General features: G+C 46.3%; 2 protein-coding genes across 3 annotated transcripts in view; one reads left to right on the plus strand and one right to left on the minus strand.

Annotated features, from left to right (window-relative positions):
- The window catches only part of VWF (von Willebrand factor), a 154252-nt gene extending 152371 nt beyond the window's left edge, over positions 1 to 1881 (minus strand). For both annotated transcript variants that reach the window (XM_077930743.1, XM_077930742.1), the window contains exon 1: positions 1732 to 1881. The gene's annotated coding sequence lies outside the window, so the exon portion shown is untranslated. The remainder of the gene's footprint in view (positions 1 to 1731) is intronic.
- Positions 1882 to 17098: 15217 nt separating this feature from the next.
- CD9 (CD9 molecule) overlaps positions 17099 to 20336 on the plus strand; it is a 32026-nt gene continuing 28788 nt past the window's right edge. The window contains exon 1 of the mRNA XM_028728776.2: positions 17099 to 17326. Within this exon, the coding sequence (XP_028584609.2) occupies positions 17261 to 17326 (66 nt within the window). The 5' untranslated portion in view covers positions 17099 to 17260. The remainder of the gene's footprint in view (positions 17327 to 20336) is intronic.

A 20336-nucleotide genomic window follows, 5' to 3' on the forward strand; every position in this document is an offset into this window, starting at 1 on the left:
ATGGCTTACAACCAGCCATGTTCAGAGCCATGCAATGACATGAGGCAGATGTGTGTGTTGTTCACAATTCCACCAGTTACTCCTGCCCCTTCATCACACCCAATCTTTATTCGTTGGACTGGATCTGCACTGGATTCTATGCACAAACTCTGCAATGCATGTAGGTGTTTGTATCTAGCCCTTGGAAAATGAAGTGTGCATTCAGAACTTATGCCTGTTGGAGTGTGCACATACAGACAGGGCTGGGGGTGGTGTCAATGGCCATGATCCTGCCCCCCCCCCCCAATATAACTAAATGTGCTTTGTGTAGCCATCTACACAGGGCTTCAAAAACCAGATTATTTATGTTCCTCTGAATGGGCCTATTGCAGGAAGAAATATCAAGAATGCTGCTCCAACAGGCATAATGAACTATGCATGCTTTCAAATACAGGAAGCTACGTAATAGACTTTAACCAACCTGGAGTGAATATGGATAAGCATTTATCAACTAGTAACTTCTCACAGAGTGTACATAACCAGTTGGTAGCAAGCAGCCAAGTGTTGGGAAGATTTTTTTACCACTCCTTTCTCCCCCAGATTTCTGAGCAAGTGCAGAAGCATGGTAATATTTACCTTATCTCTTAGCAGAATTATACAAAGTGGTTTATGAAGTCATTGCATGCCCACTGTAGTAAGTTATCCTGCAGCCAATGCTTCGGTTTGTATGTGTCCCTATGAAACTGGTATAACAGCCCAGCCAGGCTGCCACATGCTAAATGCGCTGGCGCAATGCAAACACTTTTTGGGGCAGGTTTGGGGAAAGGGAGGGGGGAATATGCAGTTGATTGAATTATGTCATCCGTTACATGGAATAAATTCCCACATGTCTAATTTCACTAATACCAGTGAAACATAAATTTGGTGTATGCATGTATGGAAAAGTAAACAAGAACATTTGAAAAATTCAGCAATAGCAAAGAAAACAACAGAATCACAATACTTGCAGCGGATGGATTCCTTGCAGATGAGCTGCCAGGTTGCATGTAATAAGTTTCCAAAACTATCCAGCACAAGGTTCTATGAGAGTATAGCTTCAGAATATTATTAATGACTGGGTCCCTGAGGAATCAGTGAAATTTGATGGACAGGCCCCCCATTCTGGGTGCTAGTATAGAAAAAACTCTTTGCAATTGGTCCAACTTAAAAGTCTAAATGTGATCTTAAAAAAGAACAGTTGAGAGTAAAATCAACTGGAGGTTCTTATATTTTGTGTAACAAGTCAGTTCAATGTCACAGTATATTCTGTATCATCACAACCACCCAATGACATAAGCCAGACTGCAATGGTGTCTGAAAGATCTCCAGGCCATCCAATCTACTTTACCTCTAAGCTGGAATACGAACCCAGGTCCTCAAACGTACAGCAGTTACTCCTTGCATCAGAGACATTCTAGAACTCTAAAATTTTCACAACCCTAAGTACACACATGCACTTCCATACTTTAATTTAAGCTTGCTTTTTGCCTTTTGCCCATTTCTGATTCCACGAATATTTCTTTTGACTACCCACATCAAATAAAGCCTGAACAACCCAGATGGTAAACAAGTATCAGTTTTCTAAACATTTATCTGTTGTAAATTCCTTCCTAACATTTATAAAGGGTCCACTTAATTATTTTCAACCGATGGACCTACACTCTGCTGCATCAACGATAATCACAAAATCTGCTGAAATAATAATATAGATACCTTTGCTTCTGTGCAAAATTTAAATTGCCCATCAACAATGTGCTTCTCTAATGATCGAAACTAGACTCCTGAAGGTCCTTAAGCCTCCTCTTCTTTAGAAGGCCACATTGGAATGGCCTCGGTGGGCTATTTGTTCCTGTTATATAAGCCAGGAATTCTTGTTCACCAAAGGGAAAAGATAAAGGGTGACGGTTGCTTCCGCCAGATTTGCAACACAATGGTGCAACCAGGAAAATCAGTTGCCTTAATGGCTAAAAAATAACAATGAAGGGAAGTCGTATTAAATATCTTTACAAGACAGATAAACCTTTGAAATGATGTGTGCGTCTCCGTGTGCGTGAGCATAAAAGTCCGAGAGACGTTTTGCTTATGCGCTGCAAATAAGACTTTACAACCAGTTGGGGGGAAGGAGTGAAATAATAGATTTGGTTATATTGGAAAGCAATACCGTGCTTCCTGACAGTAGCAAAGTGATAGCTTCCAAATAAGACAATGATTGACGCTCATTTCTAAAGAGCTGACAGCTTTCCTGGAGAATAAAAACAGAAGTGGGGCCAGTTGACACCTCGCCACTCCCAAGTCAATAAGTTGGTGTCCTTGGTAATAAAAACTTGTCCTACTGCTTAATCTAACCCAGTAACAGGGACACAACCATTCAAGGTCTCAGGCAGAAGGCTTTCAAAGCCTTGTTGCCTGTCTTCCTTTTAACTAGGTGACCTGGAGACTGAACCTGGGACTTAATGGAAGCCACTAAGAATTGAATGGACGCGGGTGGCGCTGTGGGTTAAACCACTGAGCCTAGGGCCTGCCGATCAGAAGGTCAGCGGTTGAAATCCCTGTGACGGGGTGCGCTCCCGTTGCCCCATACTTCCTTGGTGAACTCTTCCTGGATTCACTAGAAGAAAGTTGAGTCTTAAGTGGAGCATACTCGCAACCACTGGGCATTATAGTATCTGTGGGTTAAACCACAGAGCCTAGAACTTGCCGGTCAGAAGGCCGGCGGTTCGAATCCCCACGACGGGGTGAGCTCCCGTTGCTCGGTCCCTGCTCCTGCCAACCTAGCAGTTTGAAAGCACGGCAAGTGCAAGTAGATAAATAGTTACCGCTCCATAGGGAAAGTAAACAGCGTTTCCATGCACTGCTCTGGTTTGCCAGAAGTGGCTTAGTCATGCTGGCCACATGACCTGGAAGCTGTATGCCGGCTCGCTTGGCCAATAAAGCGAGATGAGCACCGCAACCCCAGAGTCATCCATGACTGGACCTAACAGTCAGGGGTCCCTTTACCGTTACCTTTACTAAGAATTGAACCTGCACCTGTCACCTTAGCCCAACTCCTGCCTGTTTCTAGGAAAACAGTCAGTCTGGCTCCTTCCTTTCAATAAGGCAATGTGTAGCGAGACTTTAGGAATAAGGTATACAGTGACTTGTTCATGAAACACGCAACTTTGAATGTTATACTTAAAAATATATGTAACCTATTATCATTATTATTTTATAAAATTTATATAATGCTTGTTTGTAGAAATAAAATCTCAAAGCCGTTTAGACACGAGGTGATTGCGTCAAGTTGGAACGGTCCCTCTTGGCAGATGTTGGAAATGGGTTAGCTCTGTTTTTTTCCAGGGATCACCAACCTTTTTGAACTCGTAGGCACATTTCAGATTTTGACAGAGTGTTAGGAACCTGTTACAAAATGGCTGTCCTGGAATGGCATGGCAAAACACAAAATTAGAGAGACAATGGGCAATGTATTGTTACATCGTCAGAAACCGGTTTGAAGTCCACATCGTGGTAACAGTTTCATAATATTAAACATGGTGATATATCACGATGTGTGTGTGTTATGTAAAAAAACCCTGTGATGTGGTTCCTTGTTGCTCTGTACTGTAACAGTTGTAAGAATATGTTAAAGGTAAGTTTTAGACCCCTAAATAGTAGCAATTTCCAGGACATTACTCCTTTACATTGTTATTTCAGACATCGTGATATATCGATAGATCACGGTGGTTAGCTGGTGACACCTGAAGGAGCGTCTCCACCCTCATCGTTCAGCCCGGACACTGAAATCCAGCGCCGAGGGCCTTCTGGCGGTTCCCTCCCTGCGAGAAGTGAGGTTACAGGGAACCAGGCAGAGGGCCTTCTCGGTAGTGGCACCCGCCCTCCCATCAGATGTCAAGAAAATAAACAACTATCTGACATTTAGAAGACATCTGAAGTCAGCCCTGTTTAGAGACGTTTTTAATGTTTGATGTTATATTGTGTTTTTAATATTCTGTTGGGAGCTGCCCAAAGTGGCTAGGGAAACCCAGCCAGATTATTAGATGCTGAAAGCCAGACATCGCTCAGTCCTAGAGACAACCACCCCTAAGACAACCTTATGGGGCATCATCTGTGTCCTGCTGGTCCAGATTATGGAGTCACCACTGATGCTGTTCCTGTCTAACAACAACAGGGAGCATTTTAAAGTACAGTGGTACCTCGGGTTACAGATGCTTCAGGTTACATACACCGCTAACCCAGAAATAGTGCTTCAGGTTAAGCTTCAGGTTAAGCATTTTGCTTCAGGATGAGAACAGAAATCAGGCTCCGGCGGCACAGCGGCAGCAGGAGGCCCCATTAGCTAAAGTGGTGCCTCAGGTTAAGAACGGTTTCAGGTTAAGAACGGACCTCCGGAACGAATTAAGTACTTAACCCGAGGTACCACTGTACCAGGAAAATCTATTTAAGCTGGCCATACCACTCTTATTTCACAGAAATAATTTCGAATGTGCCTACACATTTTGACCCACGACCTCCTTCCTAGGAGTGCTAGAAACTTACTTAAAAGAAAAAGAAAGTTCAGAGTCTGTGGCACATGCCCAAGGGCAGCGCTGGAAGCTTTTGTGGGTACATTGGCACCCACAGGAGCTGGGTTGGTGACCCCTGTCTTGCACGCCCAGTGGGAGTTCTGCTTTCATGAGCAATGAAGAGTCGCCTTCCAGTAAGTGCCCTCTCCCTGGCATAGGGTATATGCTGAGGATAGAGGGCTTCATTTGGTGCGCCCTGCAGGGAGCATCATGCTGACCTGAAGCAGGGCCAGAGACCAATGGGGGTCGCAATGTAAAGCCCAACAATACTGCAGCTGGGCTGAGATGGCGTGCAGCTGCCAGAGCATCTGCTAGAAGACACCTCCAGAGGGGTGACCACGGAGCACCCACAGAGAAGTAGAAAATGGGCAGTGCTGGCTGGATTTTGGTGGCAAACACCCAAGACAGGGGCAGCAGGAAAATAAGCAGCTTTTGTCCAGTGGCAGCATTCAGCAGCCAGGAGAGAAAAAAGACATGGAAAGTGCTGGTTTGGTTTTGATGACAGGGAAATATGGCCCAAGGCAGGAGCAGCGGGAAAGGTCACATTTTGGACAGCAAAATTCAACAGGGATAGCAAAATCGACAGCTGGTGGGGGAATGTTCAGAGGGGCACAGGCTGGCCACATGTGGTTTATTCTGCTACTTCTATGCCAGGGTGATGGGAACTGCGATTCAAATTCGTAGATCAATTGACCAAATGGAATCCCAAATGCCCCCCATTTCCTCTTGTGATTAAAGGTAAAGGGACCCCTGACCATTAGGTCCAGTTGTGACTGGCTCTGGGGTTGTGGCGCTCATCTCGCTTTACTGGCCAAGGGAGCTAGCGTACAGCTTCCGGGTCATGTGGCCAGCATGACTTCTGGCGAACCAGAGCAGCACACGGAAAAGCCATTTGCCTTCCCGCTGGAGTGGTACCTGTTTATCTGCTCGCACTTTGACGTGCTTTTGAACTGCTAGGTGGGCAGGAGCAGGGACTGAGCAACGGGAGCTCACCCCGTTGCAGGGATTCGAACCGCCAACCTTCTGATCGGCAAGTCCTAGGCTCTGTGGTTTAACCCACAGATAATATAATGCCCAGCGGTTGCGAGTATGCTCCACTTAAGACTCAAATTTCTTCTAGTGAATCCAGGAAGAGTTCACCAAGGAAGTATGGAGCAATCTGTTCATTTATATAGATCTTTGTACAAATAGCAGGAATTCATTGGCTCTTCAGTAACCTTGGCTGCCCGAACAAAAAACAACAGATTCTTTGTAATCTCATGGAAAATTGGCAACTCCTCTGCAATACCAACACCCAGACTTTCAAAACTGCATTTTGAAAGCTGTCTATATTTAGAAAAAAATAAATATGTAAAAGGAAGTAGTAATAAATGAACATCAAGTTTCACGATATTATTCATAAATACTACGTCAGAGTTATTGCACAGCAAATGGATTGTGCAGCTATGTACAAAGGAGTCATATATGAACATCACGTAGCAGATTATTCATAAGTATTATGTAACAAGAGTTGCACAGCGACTTGTGGAAATTCCGCCTGGTAGAAAAGTCTTTCAGGGCAATGGCAGTTGTCTTCTCCTGGTTCTACAATGGATCAAGGTTGTAGTCACAGCCAAAAACACTTTAACAAACCTCTGCCGGCAGATGGCTGGCTTTCTCCCTCACACTCTGCTCACGTGCCTTTGAACATTAGTTGGAAATACTAAAATCTGGCAAATGAAGATTTTTCTTAACCCTGAGATATCTAACAGCAAAAAGTCCACATGCTAAATCAGGTTTCTTTTCAGAAACACAGAACAAAGTCAGTAAAAGCCCCACCAGCAGGAGAGAAGGTGTGAGGAAATACAAAGGGGTGTGTTTGTGTGTGTGTGTGTGTGTGTGTGTGTGTGTGTGTAGCTTCACATTTTGATAAGCTGGCCAGTCCATAAAAGGATTCATGTTCCATACCCTCCAACATTTCTCTGATGAAAACAGAGATGTCCTATTCCATATTTTTATTTATACCCCACCCATCTGACTGGGTTGCCGCAGCCCCTCTGGGCAACTTCCAACATATATAAAAACATGATAAAACGTTAAACATTTTAAAGCTTTCTTGCCTACAGATATCTTCCAAAGGTTGTATAGTTACTTATCTCCTTGGCTTGGTGGGCTCATAACCCCATGCCCACCAACATTTCTCTGAGGAAAATAGGGAGGTCCTAAAGGAAAGCGGGGCATTCTGGGATCAAATCAGGAACCGGGAAGGCTTCTGTAAATCTGGGACCGTCCCTGGAAAATAGGGACACTTGGAAGGTCAGATGTTCCTTTAACACAGAAGAAATAGTTTTCAGCAAGTTCAGCCTTTTTTCACTCCTACATGACAGGTTTCTCCTACTGCTGCACAAGATGTCTACAAGAACCTTGTCCTCCTTTGCACTGCCACCCCCCAGGTCTACTACTTCCCTATATAACTTTATCCAGAGTTTAAAGATATTTTCTTAACAAGTTACCACTGTCTTTATCCCTCCCTCCCCAAAGGCACGGCTTTTCAGATAAATGGATAATTCTTCCTCCAGCACAGAGTTCCTGTTGAGCTCTTTTCACTTCATAATGAAGCAGACAGCTGCTTTGTAAATAAATAGACTCCCCACCCCGCCGTGGAAATCACACGGCCCTTTTTCTGATGTTGTGGCTTACCCTAGTACAAGACGGTGCATGTTACTCATTGTGATGGATGATAAAGTCTTGAGACATTCACTGGCCCTAGAAAGAACAATTGGTGCAATTATTGCATTTCTCCCTCTAGGTAATTTTAAATAAGTCTTTTTTTCTGGCTCTATATAACTTCCCCAAATCTTCTTTTCGATCCATATCTCATGAAGTTAATCTCATGAAGTCTGATCACCACCTGACCTTTTAACATTCTGCACTTTATTTTCAAGATTCGGCACCACAAATCTCAACACACAACTAAGTATACACCTTGTATGTATTGGCTTTTAAAGGAAGATGAGCCAAACATGCAAGTACATTCATACATATATTTAAGTCTACTTTCCACAGACAAATGGTACAGAGATTACAGACAGAAGTATTTTGTAAGACCTGGCACTCTGCCACTCTGGTGCTATTTGCGTGATCATGGTGACTCTACTTTTTGGAAATGCTGTATTGCAGGGTGGGAAATTGCTGGTCGTGTGTGTTGCGTGATAGCATAGGGTACCAGAATCCCTGTCTCCATTTGCTGCTGGTGCATGCGCCATCCTTCCTTACAGCTAGGCAACTTAAGAGGGATGATTGATAGTTAGTGGAGCACTCTCTTTCAAGGAAGCTTCTCCTTCAATACTGATCTTCTCCTTGAGGAGCCACAGACACCTTTCCAAGAAAGCCCCAGGGCTCCTAGGAGCAGAGTTTGAAAACACTGGTGTAAACCAGGCATCCCCAAACTTCGGCCCTCCAGATGTTTTGGACTACAATTCCCATCATCCCTGACCACTGGTCCTGTTAGCTAGGGATCATGGGAGTTGTAGGCCCAAACATCTGGAGGGCCACAAGTTGGGGATGCCTAGTGTTAACAGTGCTGTGGCAGTAACCTGCTAAAAGCTACTGTGTTGGTCTGCCGTAGTCGAAACAAAATAATAAAAAAATTCCTTCCAGTAGCACACTTCTTCAGATATGCACATGAAAGCTCATACCAAGAACAAACTTAGTTGGTCTCTAAGGTGCTACTGGAATGATTTTTTTAAAAATTTGTTTCTGCTAAAAGCTGTACATTGTGTGTACTCCGCCTCATATAGATGTAAACAGCTATTACAAATAGACAAGAATTAGCAACAGCTACAAATAACGTTCACCTCCTTTTTCAAAAAAAGGAAGATGTTGTAAAATATCTCATATATACATATATTAATGTGACAAAGATTCATCTTTGCAGCATTCAAGCCAGATATTCTGGGGTGACGGGATGCAAAATCAGGTGGTTACAACCTCCTCTCTAGAAAGTTCTAAGCTTCTTGTTTACAGTGCAGCCATTACTCTAGGGTGAGAGAGGAGGTATAATCAGCTGTGTTTGTGAACAATGGGGACATTACTTTCATTAATGAGCAGTTAACTGGCAATAGCGTGTGGCCCTAAGTTTTGTTAAAACAATTTCCAAACTTCATTTACCAGCTGCTCTACTCACTAAAACTGAAACAGGTGTCGGACAGAAAAATTAGTATGTTCTCCTACAATTTCAACATTTGCCCTATTTCTGCTGAACACTGTGCCTGTTTCATTTCTTTGTGTCCTGTTGCTAGGCTCCTCCACCAACAGAAGCCCTCTCAGGACCTGCTTCTCCCTCTGAGTATGACAGCCAGAGGAAAGCAGGGCTTGCGCCTTGGGCACTTCCATGGCAGAAGCGATTTCAGCAGGGATAAGAAAAGCTGACTTGCTCCAAATTCCACCTTCTAGAGCTCTGTTCTCTTGGCAACTGGTTATCTGGAATAAAGTGGGTTTGTTTCATGGGTTGTTGTTGTTTAAAAAAAGCTTGGTGCAGTTGGCCCATTAAGTGTCTGTTCTGTGCTGAATCCAAAGCTGTGACATGGAGCTTCAATGGGAACCTAATGGAGAAGCAAGATCTGTTGGGGTGTTGATGCTGTGAGCCTCTTCCCAATCCTGTGCTCAGGTTGTATATATGTGCAAATAAAACCATGTACCCTAAAGACACAAAAGTCCCCAAAGACCTTCATTCCAAGAATACAGAACCCTGACACCTTGGACCAGGACATAACAAACACTACGATCGCATGGAATGATAGGGCAATTTCCTCCTGGTCCTTTCTGATGCAGACAAATTGGCAAATTTGGTCTTAACTGAGCCCCTCCAACAAGCGCAGTTATACATTTCACTGCTGAGTGTGAGCAAGGTCAGAAGTCCAGTGGCAAAGGCTGCTGAGTCAGTCCAGCTCCCGGGACATTTCTCTATCATATGTGGTGATGATGAAGGAAGTTGTTTAGCAGTCACAGTTACCATGATGATGATGATGATATTGTACTGTTTATACTCTGCCCATCTGGCTGGGTTTCCTCAGCTACTCTGGGGAAGTATGTGCCAACATTCAAAATGACAGAATTGCTGAATGGATTTTAAAAGGTAGAACCACAAAGGAACTAAAATGTTAAGTTCCATCATAAATTAGTTGCTCCCCCTCCCTTAACTATCTCATTGATGAACCCACCCAGTAACCTGAAAGGGACTAGAGTCCACTTCATTAGAAAATTGAAATCCTAAGTTAGATTGATTTCCACCACTGTTGCTGCTTATTATTTTTATAGTAAAATGGTAAAAGGACCCCTGACCATTAGGTCCAGTCGCGGACGACTCTGGGGTTGTGGCGCTTATCTCGTTTTACTGGCCAAGGAAGCCGGCGTACAGCTTGACTAAGCCGCTTCTGGCGAAACCAGAGCAGCGCACGGAAACAATGTTTACCTTCCTGCCGGAGCGGTACCTATTTATCTACTTGCACTTCGTGCTTTTGAACTGCTAGGTTGGCAGGAGCAGGGACTGAACAATGGGAGCTCTTCCTGTCATGGGGATTCGAACTGCCGGCCTTCTGATCAGCAAGCCCTAGGCTCTGTGGTTTAGACCACAGCGCCACCCACGTTTTATAGTTTTGTTGTTGTTTAGTCGTTTAGTCGTGTCCGACTCTTCGTGACCCCATGGACCAGAGCACGCCAGGCACCTCTGTCCTCCACTACCTCCCGCAGTTTGGTCAAACTCATGCTGGTAACCTCGAAAACACTATCCAACCATCTCGTCCTCTGTTGCCCCCTTCTCCTTGTGCCCTCCATCTTTCCCAGCATCAGGGTCTTCTCCAGGGAGTCTTCTCTTCTCATGAGGTGGCCAAAGTATTGGAGCCTCAGCTTCAGGATCTGTCCTTCCAGTGAGCACTCAGGGCTGATTTCCTTAAGAATGGATGTGTTTGATCTTCTTGCAGTCCATGGGACTCTCAAGAGTCTCCTCCAGCACCATAATTCAAATGCATCAATTCTTCGGCGATCAGCCTTCTTTATGGTCCAGCTCTCACTTCCATACATCACTACTGGGAAAACCATGGCTTTAACTATACGGACCTTTGTTGGCAAGGTGACGTCTCTACTTCTCAAGATGCTGTCTAGGCCTGTCATTGCCCTTCTCCCAAGAAGCAGGCGTCTTTTAATTTCGTGGCTGCTGTCACCCTTTTATATGCCTGTTGTCTTTGTCCATGGAGTTTTCTTGGCAAGGATACTGGAGTGGCTTGCCGGTTCCTCCTCCAGGTGGATCACGTTTGGTCGAAACTCTCCACTATGACCTGTCCATCTTGGGTGCCCTGCCCGGCGTAGTTCATAGCTTCTCTGAGTTCTTCAAGCCCCTTCGCCACGGCAAGGCAGTGATCCATGAAGGGGCGTTTTATAGTACTTAAGTACTAAACAATTGTTTATAGTACTAAACAACTGATAATTAATAATAATAAAAGTTCAAGTTCACAACCTAATAAAAGTCAAAAGTACAAGAAGGAAGGGAGAGCAGGAGTGCTGAAGGAAAAATAATATCACAACAGAAGCAAAAGCAATAATCATTACATTGGCTCCAAAGGGAATCTGGGCTTCTCATAACCCACAGCTTGAGTCCAAACTAAGGACTGCAGCTGCTTTTGCAAAATGAAATGAATCTGGGTCCTGTAGACACAGAACAGCCAGCTTCGTGTCCAAGGCTTTAGCTGAGATTCCTGCATCGCAGGGGGTTGAACTAGATGGCCCTCAAGGTCCCTTCCAACTCTACAATCCCATGACTCTATGAAGTCATGTGCTTTAAATGTGCATTGGCTGCATAGTGAGGATCTGCTCCGAAGCTGCCCTCAGTCTATGAATGCTGCTGTCTACACAATCTTTTTTTTTATATAAAGTTTTTATTAATTTTCAAACACAAAATAAACACAAACAATACACAATACATAAACAAACAAACATTAAACATGTATAATTTTCATAGCCTTCTTTTCATAAACCTTACTTCCCGGACTTCCCCATGCCTCCCCTTTTCTGCATCCTTGTTTTTACATTTCTTCAGCAACTCCCTCAGTTAACCAATTGTTCAGTTCATTTTCTTTTAGGTTCTTCTCTAACTTATCAAATACAGCTACAATTCTCTATTTCCCAATCCCTTGACATTTTAACACTCATCAATTTTACAACAATTTTTAAGATATATTTTAAATTTCTTGCAGTCTTCTTCCACCGCCTCTTTCCCTTGGTCACGGATTCTGCCAGTCATCTCCGCCAGTCCCATATAGTCGATCACCTTCGTCTGCCATTCTTCCAGCGTGGGTAGTTCTTGTGTCTTCCAATACTTTGCTAAAAGAATCCTTGCTGCTGTAGTGGCATACATAAAAAACGTCCTATCCTTCCTTAACACCAATTGGCCAACCATGCCCAGGAGAAAAGCCTCAGGTTTTTTTAGGAAAGGTCCATTTAAGGACCTTCTTAATTTCATTATAGATCATTTCCCAAAAGGCTTTTATCTTCGGGCAGGTCCACCAAAGGTGATAAAAGGTACCTTCAGTCTCATTACATTTCCAGCATTTGTTATTGGGCAAATGATAGATTTTTGCAAGCTTGACTGGGGTCATGTACCACCTATAAATCATTTTCATAATATTTTCTCTTAAGGCATTACATGCCGTAAACTTAACACCGGTGGTCCATAACTGTTCCCAGTCAGCAAACATAATGTCATGACCAATGTCTTGTGCCCATTTAATCATAGCTGATTTCACCGTTTCATCCTGTGTGTTCCATTTCAGCAGCAAATTATACATTCTTGACAAATTCTTAGTATTGGGTTCTAACAGTTCTGTTTCTAGTTTTGACCTCTCCGTCTGGAAGCCTATTTTCCTGTCCTGTTTAAATACCTCATTTATCTGAAGGTAATGGAGCCAATCTCGTACTTTAGGCTTGTCTACACAATCTTCTTGCCTTCATTTCACAGGGATGACGTTGGTGTCTAGTATCCAGTTCCTTATTGGAAATAGTGTCTGAATAGCCTGAATCAGGAACTGATACCCACGCAAAAAAGACCAAGAGACTGTCCTCTTCTCTGCAATGAAACTGTTTTATGCAACACACATTAACACATGATGACCTCAGGCCGTGTTTATGAATAGGGAACTGGAGAATTTTCATTCTAAAATTCCCTACAGGACACCATAGCACTGTGACTGGTCCACACTTTGTTTTGGTGAAAGATTTTACCCGTTGCTCTTCACATTGCCAATAATTGCCAATACACACACGCAATATAGGTATAAATGAGGAACTGGAGTTGTCAGCCCCAAAGTAACAGGTAAAAGGTAAAGGGGCCCCTGATCATTAGGTCCAGTCGTGGACGACTCTAGGGTTGCGGCACTCATCTCGCTTTATTGGCCGAGGGAGCCGGTGTACAGCTTCTGGGTCATGTGGCCAGCATGACTAAGCTGCTTCTGGCGAACCAGAGCAGCGCACGGAAACGCTGTTTACCTTCCCGCTGGAGTGGTACCTATTTATCTACTTGCACTTTGACGTGCTTTCAAACTGCTAGGTTGGCAGGAGCTGGGACCGAGCAATGGGATCTCACCCCATCAAGGGGATTCGAACCGCCGACCTTCTGATTGGGAAGTCCTAGGCTCTGTGGTTTAACCCACAGGGCCACCCACATCAAAAGTAACAGGAGTGAGGCCTTATTGACATATAACACCTGTGCTCAGTGATCAGCAGTGGTTGCTGATTTACTACTAAGTTCAAGGTGTTACTATTAGCATACAAAGCCCTTAGCAACCTAGGGCCAGTTTACCTATGAGATCGCCTTTCCTGACATATGCCCACCCGACCATTTTGATTGGTGGAATTGGCACTATGACAGCTGCCACATAATCCCCATTCCCCTTTTGTAAGATCTGTCATTTAATGAGGCAGTGGAACTCCCTGTCTATTTGAAATCAAGCAGGTGCCCTCCCTGGACTCTTTTAAAAGGTAAAGGTACCCCTGCCCGTACGGGCCAGTCTTGACAGACTCTAGGGTTGTGCGCCCATCTCACTCTAGAGGCCGGGAGCCAGCGCTGTCCGCAGACACTTCCGGGTCACGTGGCCAGCGTGACGAAGCTGCTCTGGCGAGCCAGAGCCGCACACGGAAACGCCGTTTACCTTCCCGCTAGTAAGCGGTCCCTATTTATCTACTTGCACCCGGGGGTGCTTTCGAACTGCTAGGTTGGCAGGCGCTGGGACCGAGCAGCGGGAGCGCACCCTGCCATGGGGATTCGAACCGCCGACCTTTCGATCGGCAAGCCCTAGGCGCTGAGGCTTTTACCCACAGCGCCACCCGCGTCCCCTGGACTCTTTTAGGGACCTGCTAAAAACATTCTTCTTTAGATAAGGCTACCCACGTGCTTCGAAAGCTGAGGCAATTGTATTCTTTTTCAGTACTTTAACTTTTGCATGCTTTAAAATAGGGCTGTAATTTCCCCCCCTTGATTTTGCTGTTTTATGCTTTGTAAACCTCTATGAGGCTTTTTGCAATCAAATGGTGTATAATTATTATTTTTTTGAAATAAATAAATAAAGCTGCAGGCCACCCCCAAATCATGTACCCATACTTCCAGAGAGTATAAGGTTAAAAGAAGATGTAGTTAAAAGGAGAGAGAGAAAGAGAGAGAGAGAGAGAGAGAGAGAGAGAGAGAGAGAGAAGAGTGGGAGGAAAGGAGCGAGGTCAACCAGTACACCTGTGGCAATGATACCACAAGCGGGATCGGACGTCACACTGGAGAGGGACAGGAATAAAGAGATGTGGCAATCGGAAGAGAAAGTCATCTATTGAAACTCTTAATTGCTGGGGCAGCTTAATTAGGCAGCCTGAGCTCCCCCACACAGAGTGCCCTCCATAGCAATCTGAAAGCCGCTTCCTGCCCCACCTTTTCTGTGATACAAGCTTTAAAATTATAATGCTGTAAATTGATATACATTATATCTCCTGCCAACCTAGCAGTCCGAAAGCACGTCAAAGTGCAAGTAGATAAATAGATACCGATCCGGCGGGAAGGTAAACGGCGTTTCCGTGCGCTGCTCTGGTTCGCCAGAAGTGGCTTAGTCACACAACCTGGAAGCTGTACACCAGCTCCCTCGGCCAATAAAGCAAGATGAGCGCCGCAACCTCAGAGTCGTCCACGACTGGACCTAATGGTCAGGAGTCCCTTTACCTTTGCCTATATCTCCAAATACTGTAAAAAAATAAATAAATCTTTTTTTTTACTTGTTACGTTGGACATTTTGTTGTGTAAATGACGTTGGAAATCAATAAAAATATTATATTAAATAAAACTTTGTATTCAAATAATGCACTTTTTATGCCCTTTAAGAACAAATGTGCTGAGGGGTGTGTGGGTGTGGCAGGGCCCCCAATCTGAGGCTTTGACCTGGATTAAAGCCAAGTCCCTCCCCCCTGCGCTCCAGTTCAGTGGTAAGGAACAAGTGGAAGTGTGGAGAGAGCCTTTTAAAAGAGGGTTGGGCAAATTTATGGAGGATGGGCATTTATAGATGGCTACTGGCTATAATCGCTATGTACCCTCTTCCCATCTTGGAGGCATATATTCAGTGCTTTTTTTCTAAAAAAAATATATGTTCAGGGATGCTCTCATTTTCCTACTCTTATGAATTCTTATAAATTATAGATTCACAAAATGTTTAGGGGTATGCGTACCCCCCAAAAAAAACCACTGCATATATTCTTCTGAATATCAGTTGCTATTGCACTCGTGTCTTGCTTGTGGGCTACCCATAGTTAGCCAATGTAAGAGTAGGAAGCTGGAATAGGTGGGTCTTGGATGAGATTCAGCAGGACTCCTTTCCATGAATCCCTAACCGGAATTAAGATTGCCGGAAGAAATATCAACAACCTCAGATATGCAGATGACACAACCTTGATGGCAGAAAGTGAGGAGGAATTAAAGAACCTTTTAATGAGGGTGAAAGAGGAGAGCGCAAAATATGGTCTGAAGCTCAACATCAAAAAAACGAATATCATGGCCACTGGTCCCATCACCTCCTGGCAAATAGAAGGGGAAGAAATGGAGGCAGTGAGAGATTTTACTTTCTTGGGCTCCATGATCACTGCAGATGGTGACAGCAGTCACGAAATTAAAAGACGCCTGCTTCTTGGGAGAAAAGCAATGACAAACCTAGACAGCATCTTAAAAAGCAGAGACATCTCCTTGCCAACAAAGGTCCGTATAGTTAAAGCTATGGTTTTCCCAGTCGTGATGTATGGAAGTGAGAGCTAGACCATAAAGAAGGCTGATAGCCGAAGAATTGATGCTTTTGAATTATGGTGCTGGAGGAGACTCTTGAGAGTCCCATGGACTGCAAGAAGTACAAACCTCTCCATTCTTAGGGAAATCAACCCTGAGTACTCACTGGAATGACAGATCCTGAAGCTGAGGCTCCAATACTTTGGCCACCTCCTGAGAAGAGAAGACTCCCTGGAGAAGACACTGATGTTGTGAAAGATGGAGGGCACAAGAAGAAAGGGGACGACAGAGGACGAGATGGTTGGACAGTGTTCTCAAAGCTACCAGCATGAGTTTGACCAAACTGCGGGAGGTAGTGGAAGACAGGAGTGCCTGGCGTGCTCTGGTCCAGGGGGTCACGAAGAGTCGGACACGACTAAACAACAACAACATTTCCATGCTCTGATCTGTGTACCTTAGGATTGAAAACATTTGTGTTCATACACACACAAAATGCCAAGTCTAAGGGCCCATCCCAGCTTCCTTTTGTGTTGTGTTTCTAGGCATGGGGATGGGGTTTCCAGCTCCACATCTGCGTGGTTTCTTTCTCTTTTCAGCAGCTTTTCCTGGGAAAAATCTGCGTTTTAGCCCTGGATCTGAGCAAACGGGAGCTGGAGTTTCTGTGGTCTGTTGTTTGCTCGGATTCAGCCGGGATTCACCTGGAAATCCCAGACCTGTGCCTCGGAAGTGTGGATAAGGAAGGGAAAAGCACCACCTCCTCAACGTCTCCGTGTTTGGGTCTGCTGCTCAAAGAGAACGAGGGTGGAGCGCAAAACAAGAGGAGGAAAGAATCCCTTCCGCTTGTTTCGCTTTGGCTCCACCGAGTTTCAGGTGGCAAGATCTTTAGGGCAAAGGCCTGCCCTCTTTTGTTGTGTAAAGCAAACAGCGATGACGCCGGGCAAGTCATAATGCCAAACAAGCTGGGCGAAAAACAACATGCAATTCCGGCAACTCTGCAAGCTTTCGGGGTCCACCGGACTCTTCGCTGGAAAGCAGGCGGGGTGGGTGGGCGCGCCAGGGCGGGGCGGCGACCTCCCCGCTCGCCCGCGACTGTGACTCAGCCCCAGGGAAGCCCGGGGCTTCTTTCCGCCCCAACCTGCAAGTCTGCGCCGCAGGGCGAGGGGGCGGCGTCGCTGGGCAGCTCCGGGAAGGGCGTCGGCGAGGCGGGCGCAGCGCTCGAGGGGGAGGAGAAGGAGGAGGAGGCGGCGCGCAGCGGCAGGGCGAGGCCGCCAGGTCTGAGGTGGGGCTTGCGGGTCGGAGCAGCGGCGAGGAGAAAGCGGGGCGGGCAGACGGAAGAGGGAGCCGCGTCGTCGAGCAAAGCCGGAGCCAAGTCGCCCGAGAGTGAAACGCGCCCGTCTAACCCTCCAAGATGCCCGTCAAGGGAGGCACCAAGTGCATCAAGTACTTGCTCTTCGTCTTCAACTTCTTCTTCTGGGTAAGCTCGCGCGTCGTCGGAGGGCGCGGCCGGGGAGCGCAGACTTGGCGGCGCTCCTCCTCTCCTCGGCCGGGGCTTTGTGGCCCCCCAACATGTTGAGAGGCTTTGGGGGGGGGTCGTTTCGTTGCTTTCCCGGAGATCTGAGACGACCCCCCCTCCCCGGCCACGTGTTGCGGAGCGCCGTGTAGCCGCGGCCGACCGGAGTTGAGCTTCCCGGGCGGGCCAGGTGTGGCGCGTCCCGGCCAAGCCGGGGCTCCCTAACCTCTCCGAGGCCGCGCCTTTGTTTGGGGTGGGTGCGGTTAATTAAAGGGACTTAGGACCCTTCGCGCAGTCTGGCCGCCCGCTCCCACCCCCCAAAAAAACTTTGCGGCAAGGCAAGCAGTGGAACCAACTCCTAGGGGCCGGGGTCCCTTACCTCTTTTAAACAGTATTTGATAGGGCTGCCCCCCCCCCCAAGTTTATTGGCACTGCCATTCAAAAGTTTGGTGCGTGATCGGTTATGCAGGGTGGGGCTTACCTGCACCCCCCCCCCAATATTTTATTCAAGTTGGCACCCCTGGGCGGGGAGTTGCGGGGTGATGCTTGCTTGGTGCCGCGCCGCTTTCAAGCGAGTGGCAGGGTTGCTCCTCCAAGCGCTCCATAAACAGGCCCTTGGGAGCGACCTTAAGTTTAGATACCTTGGCTCCCCCCGGCTCCCCCCCGGGAAGTGTCTCCCGGCAGGCCCTGAAGCTGAGGCCGAGCGGGGAGTGGCAGCCCAGCGCCGGAATCGGGGGAGCAGGGGAGCGGAGGGAGATAGCACACCTGCCCAGCCGGCAGCTTGTGCGTAAAAGATAACCTACCCCTGGGCAGCTGCAGAGTGCATTTCCCTTTCGGCTGAGAAACCACAGAGAAAATCTTGGGAGCTAGGGGGAAGAGTTCCAGAGAGCTGGTAATTGGTGGAGAGTTTATAATTAAGTTGATTAAGTGTGAGTTATCAGGACTCATGGTAAGAGGAGTGGTCTGCGCCACTGATGAATCTGGCAGAGCACGTGGTTTCTTGGCACAGCCCCCCCATCATGTACCTTGAGGGCTTCTCTGCGGTTTCCTCCCTTGTGCGTGGGAGGGTCACTGAGCGGTGGCGGGGGGGGGGCTGCCTCAATCTGTGCCCCCTCCAGTGTCACACTGTAGCTCTCACAGTCGATTTGAGCTGGGGATTCTCTAGGATTCAAGCCTGAAACTGTTTTCCACTCCCAGGAGCTCCGTTCTAAGAACATAAACACAGACCTGGCCCGGAAGCATTGCTAAACCCAAGCTCTCTGGCTTAGTGGGACCTCCCGGGAGAGGAGATCACAGCCGCTTGGCTCCTTCTCTGGCTTGCGTCTGCCGTGAGCTAAGCCACCGTTTGGCTTGGTGTGTGCAGTCTGAACCCAGGCTCGTAGTTTGCCCTTGCTCCGCGAGCTGTTCTTGGGTTCACAGCTTGCAGTTTTTCTGGAGGCAAACCATAGGCCTGGGTTCAAACAACACTCTCCAGGAACCCCCACATTTGCTTGTTTTCACTAAGCCAGGATTTGTCTTACTAGATCAGGTCACGACGACATGTAACACTAGGGGCCCTGATCATGCGCAGAGGGCATTTCATGTAAAAAGGTATAACCACAGGGCACCCAGATTAGAATAGCTTCTGGTAAAGACGGTGCAGTTTTTAAGTTGTAACTTGAAAGGCCCTTTCCAGTACATACTTGCAAGATCTTCAGTAGCCAGAAAAATAATTGGATGTACAGTGGTACTTCGGTTTGCAACCGTTTTGGATTACAACCCTTTTTTTTTTTTTTTTTTGGATTACAACTTTTTTTTTTTTTGGAGGCCCTATTGGCGAAAGCACGCCTTGGGTTACCTGTTTTGGTTTACAACCGGACCTCCGGAACGGATTATGATTGTAAACCAAGGTACCACGGTAGCTGCTTTCCATATCATAGACTGACGTTCTCTTAATAGGTTGCAGGAGACTCCTGGAAGGTTTTCCAAATTGTTACGCTCTTTGTAAAGAGGGTACATTCTGAAGGTGCTTCCTTAGGAATGGTATCATTTCCCTGCTTTCTGTTCTAGATGGCAGAATGAGTTGTAGACCAGCCTTCCTCCAGACTGAAACTCCCATCATCTCAACCAGCAGGACTAATGGTCAGGGATTATGGGAGAGCGTCAGGCTGGGGGAAGGTATTCCAATCCGTGTTTGAATTACATTCGTCTTCTGCCTTAGTGCCATCTTTTATCTTGGCTTTATCTGGAATCTGTCTCTTTGAAATAAATAAACTCCTCCACAAGAGTTAACATTGGTGTAATCCAATACTCTGCTTCCCCCAGACTGCACATCAGTGTTGCTTGCTTGAAATTGCCTACCTGTGAAAAGCGCCTCGTGCCAAAATGCATTTATTAAAATATGCGAAACTCTCCCAAAGGGCCTTCAAAGGTTGGTGTAGCATAATGACTAATAATGAACCAGGAACAACCCCCCTCCCCTTCAGATCTTGCCTTTCGCTTTGAACTCATTAGGTGGCCTTGAGAAACCTGCCCTCTCTGCCTCAGTCCACTTCTCTACAGTATGGGGAATAACAATAAAACTGGAATGCATCTAGCTGGTGCATGTGGATCAAGTCCCCATGAACACCAGAAAGTGCTATACAAATGTTAATTCACAGTGATGCAAAGCTGATAGAGTCCCATAGGAGTGCTGTGCCATCTCAGCTTGTGAAGTGACTTGGCATTCAGTAAGTTCCAGAGGAGGCCTGAGACTGAGATGGGGAAGGAGCCAAACCACTGATGGTGGATTTTAGCAAGGGCCCTGTGTTTCAGGCTGTGGTGAAGTGGGTGCTTCTGAGAAAGCTTAGCTGAGTAGTCAGCTAGTTTCTCCAAGAATTATTGTGCCCACCAGGAGAGTAACATTCAATACTTTCTCCCTTTCTGCCTGCCTCCCCCACCATTGTGCAACTTCAGGTCTAACCTGCTTGGGAGGTTGTTGCAGTATCGCATATGT

This window comes from Podarcis muralis, chromosome 6, assembly GCF_964188315.1.
Source record: "Podarcis muralis chromosome 6, rPodMur119.hap1.1, whole genome shotgun sequence".
Classification (NCBI taxonomy): Eukaryota; Metazoa; Chordata; class Lepidosauria; order Squamata; family Lacertidae; genus Podarcis; species Podarcis muralis.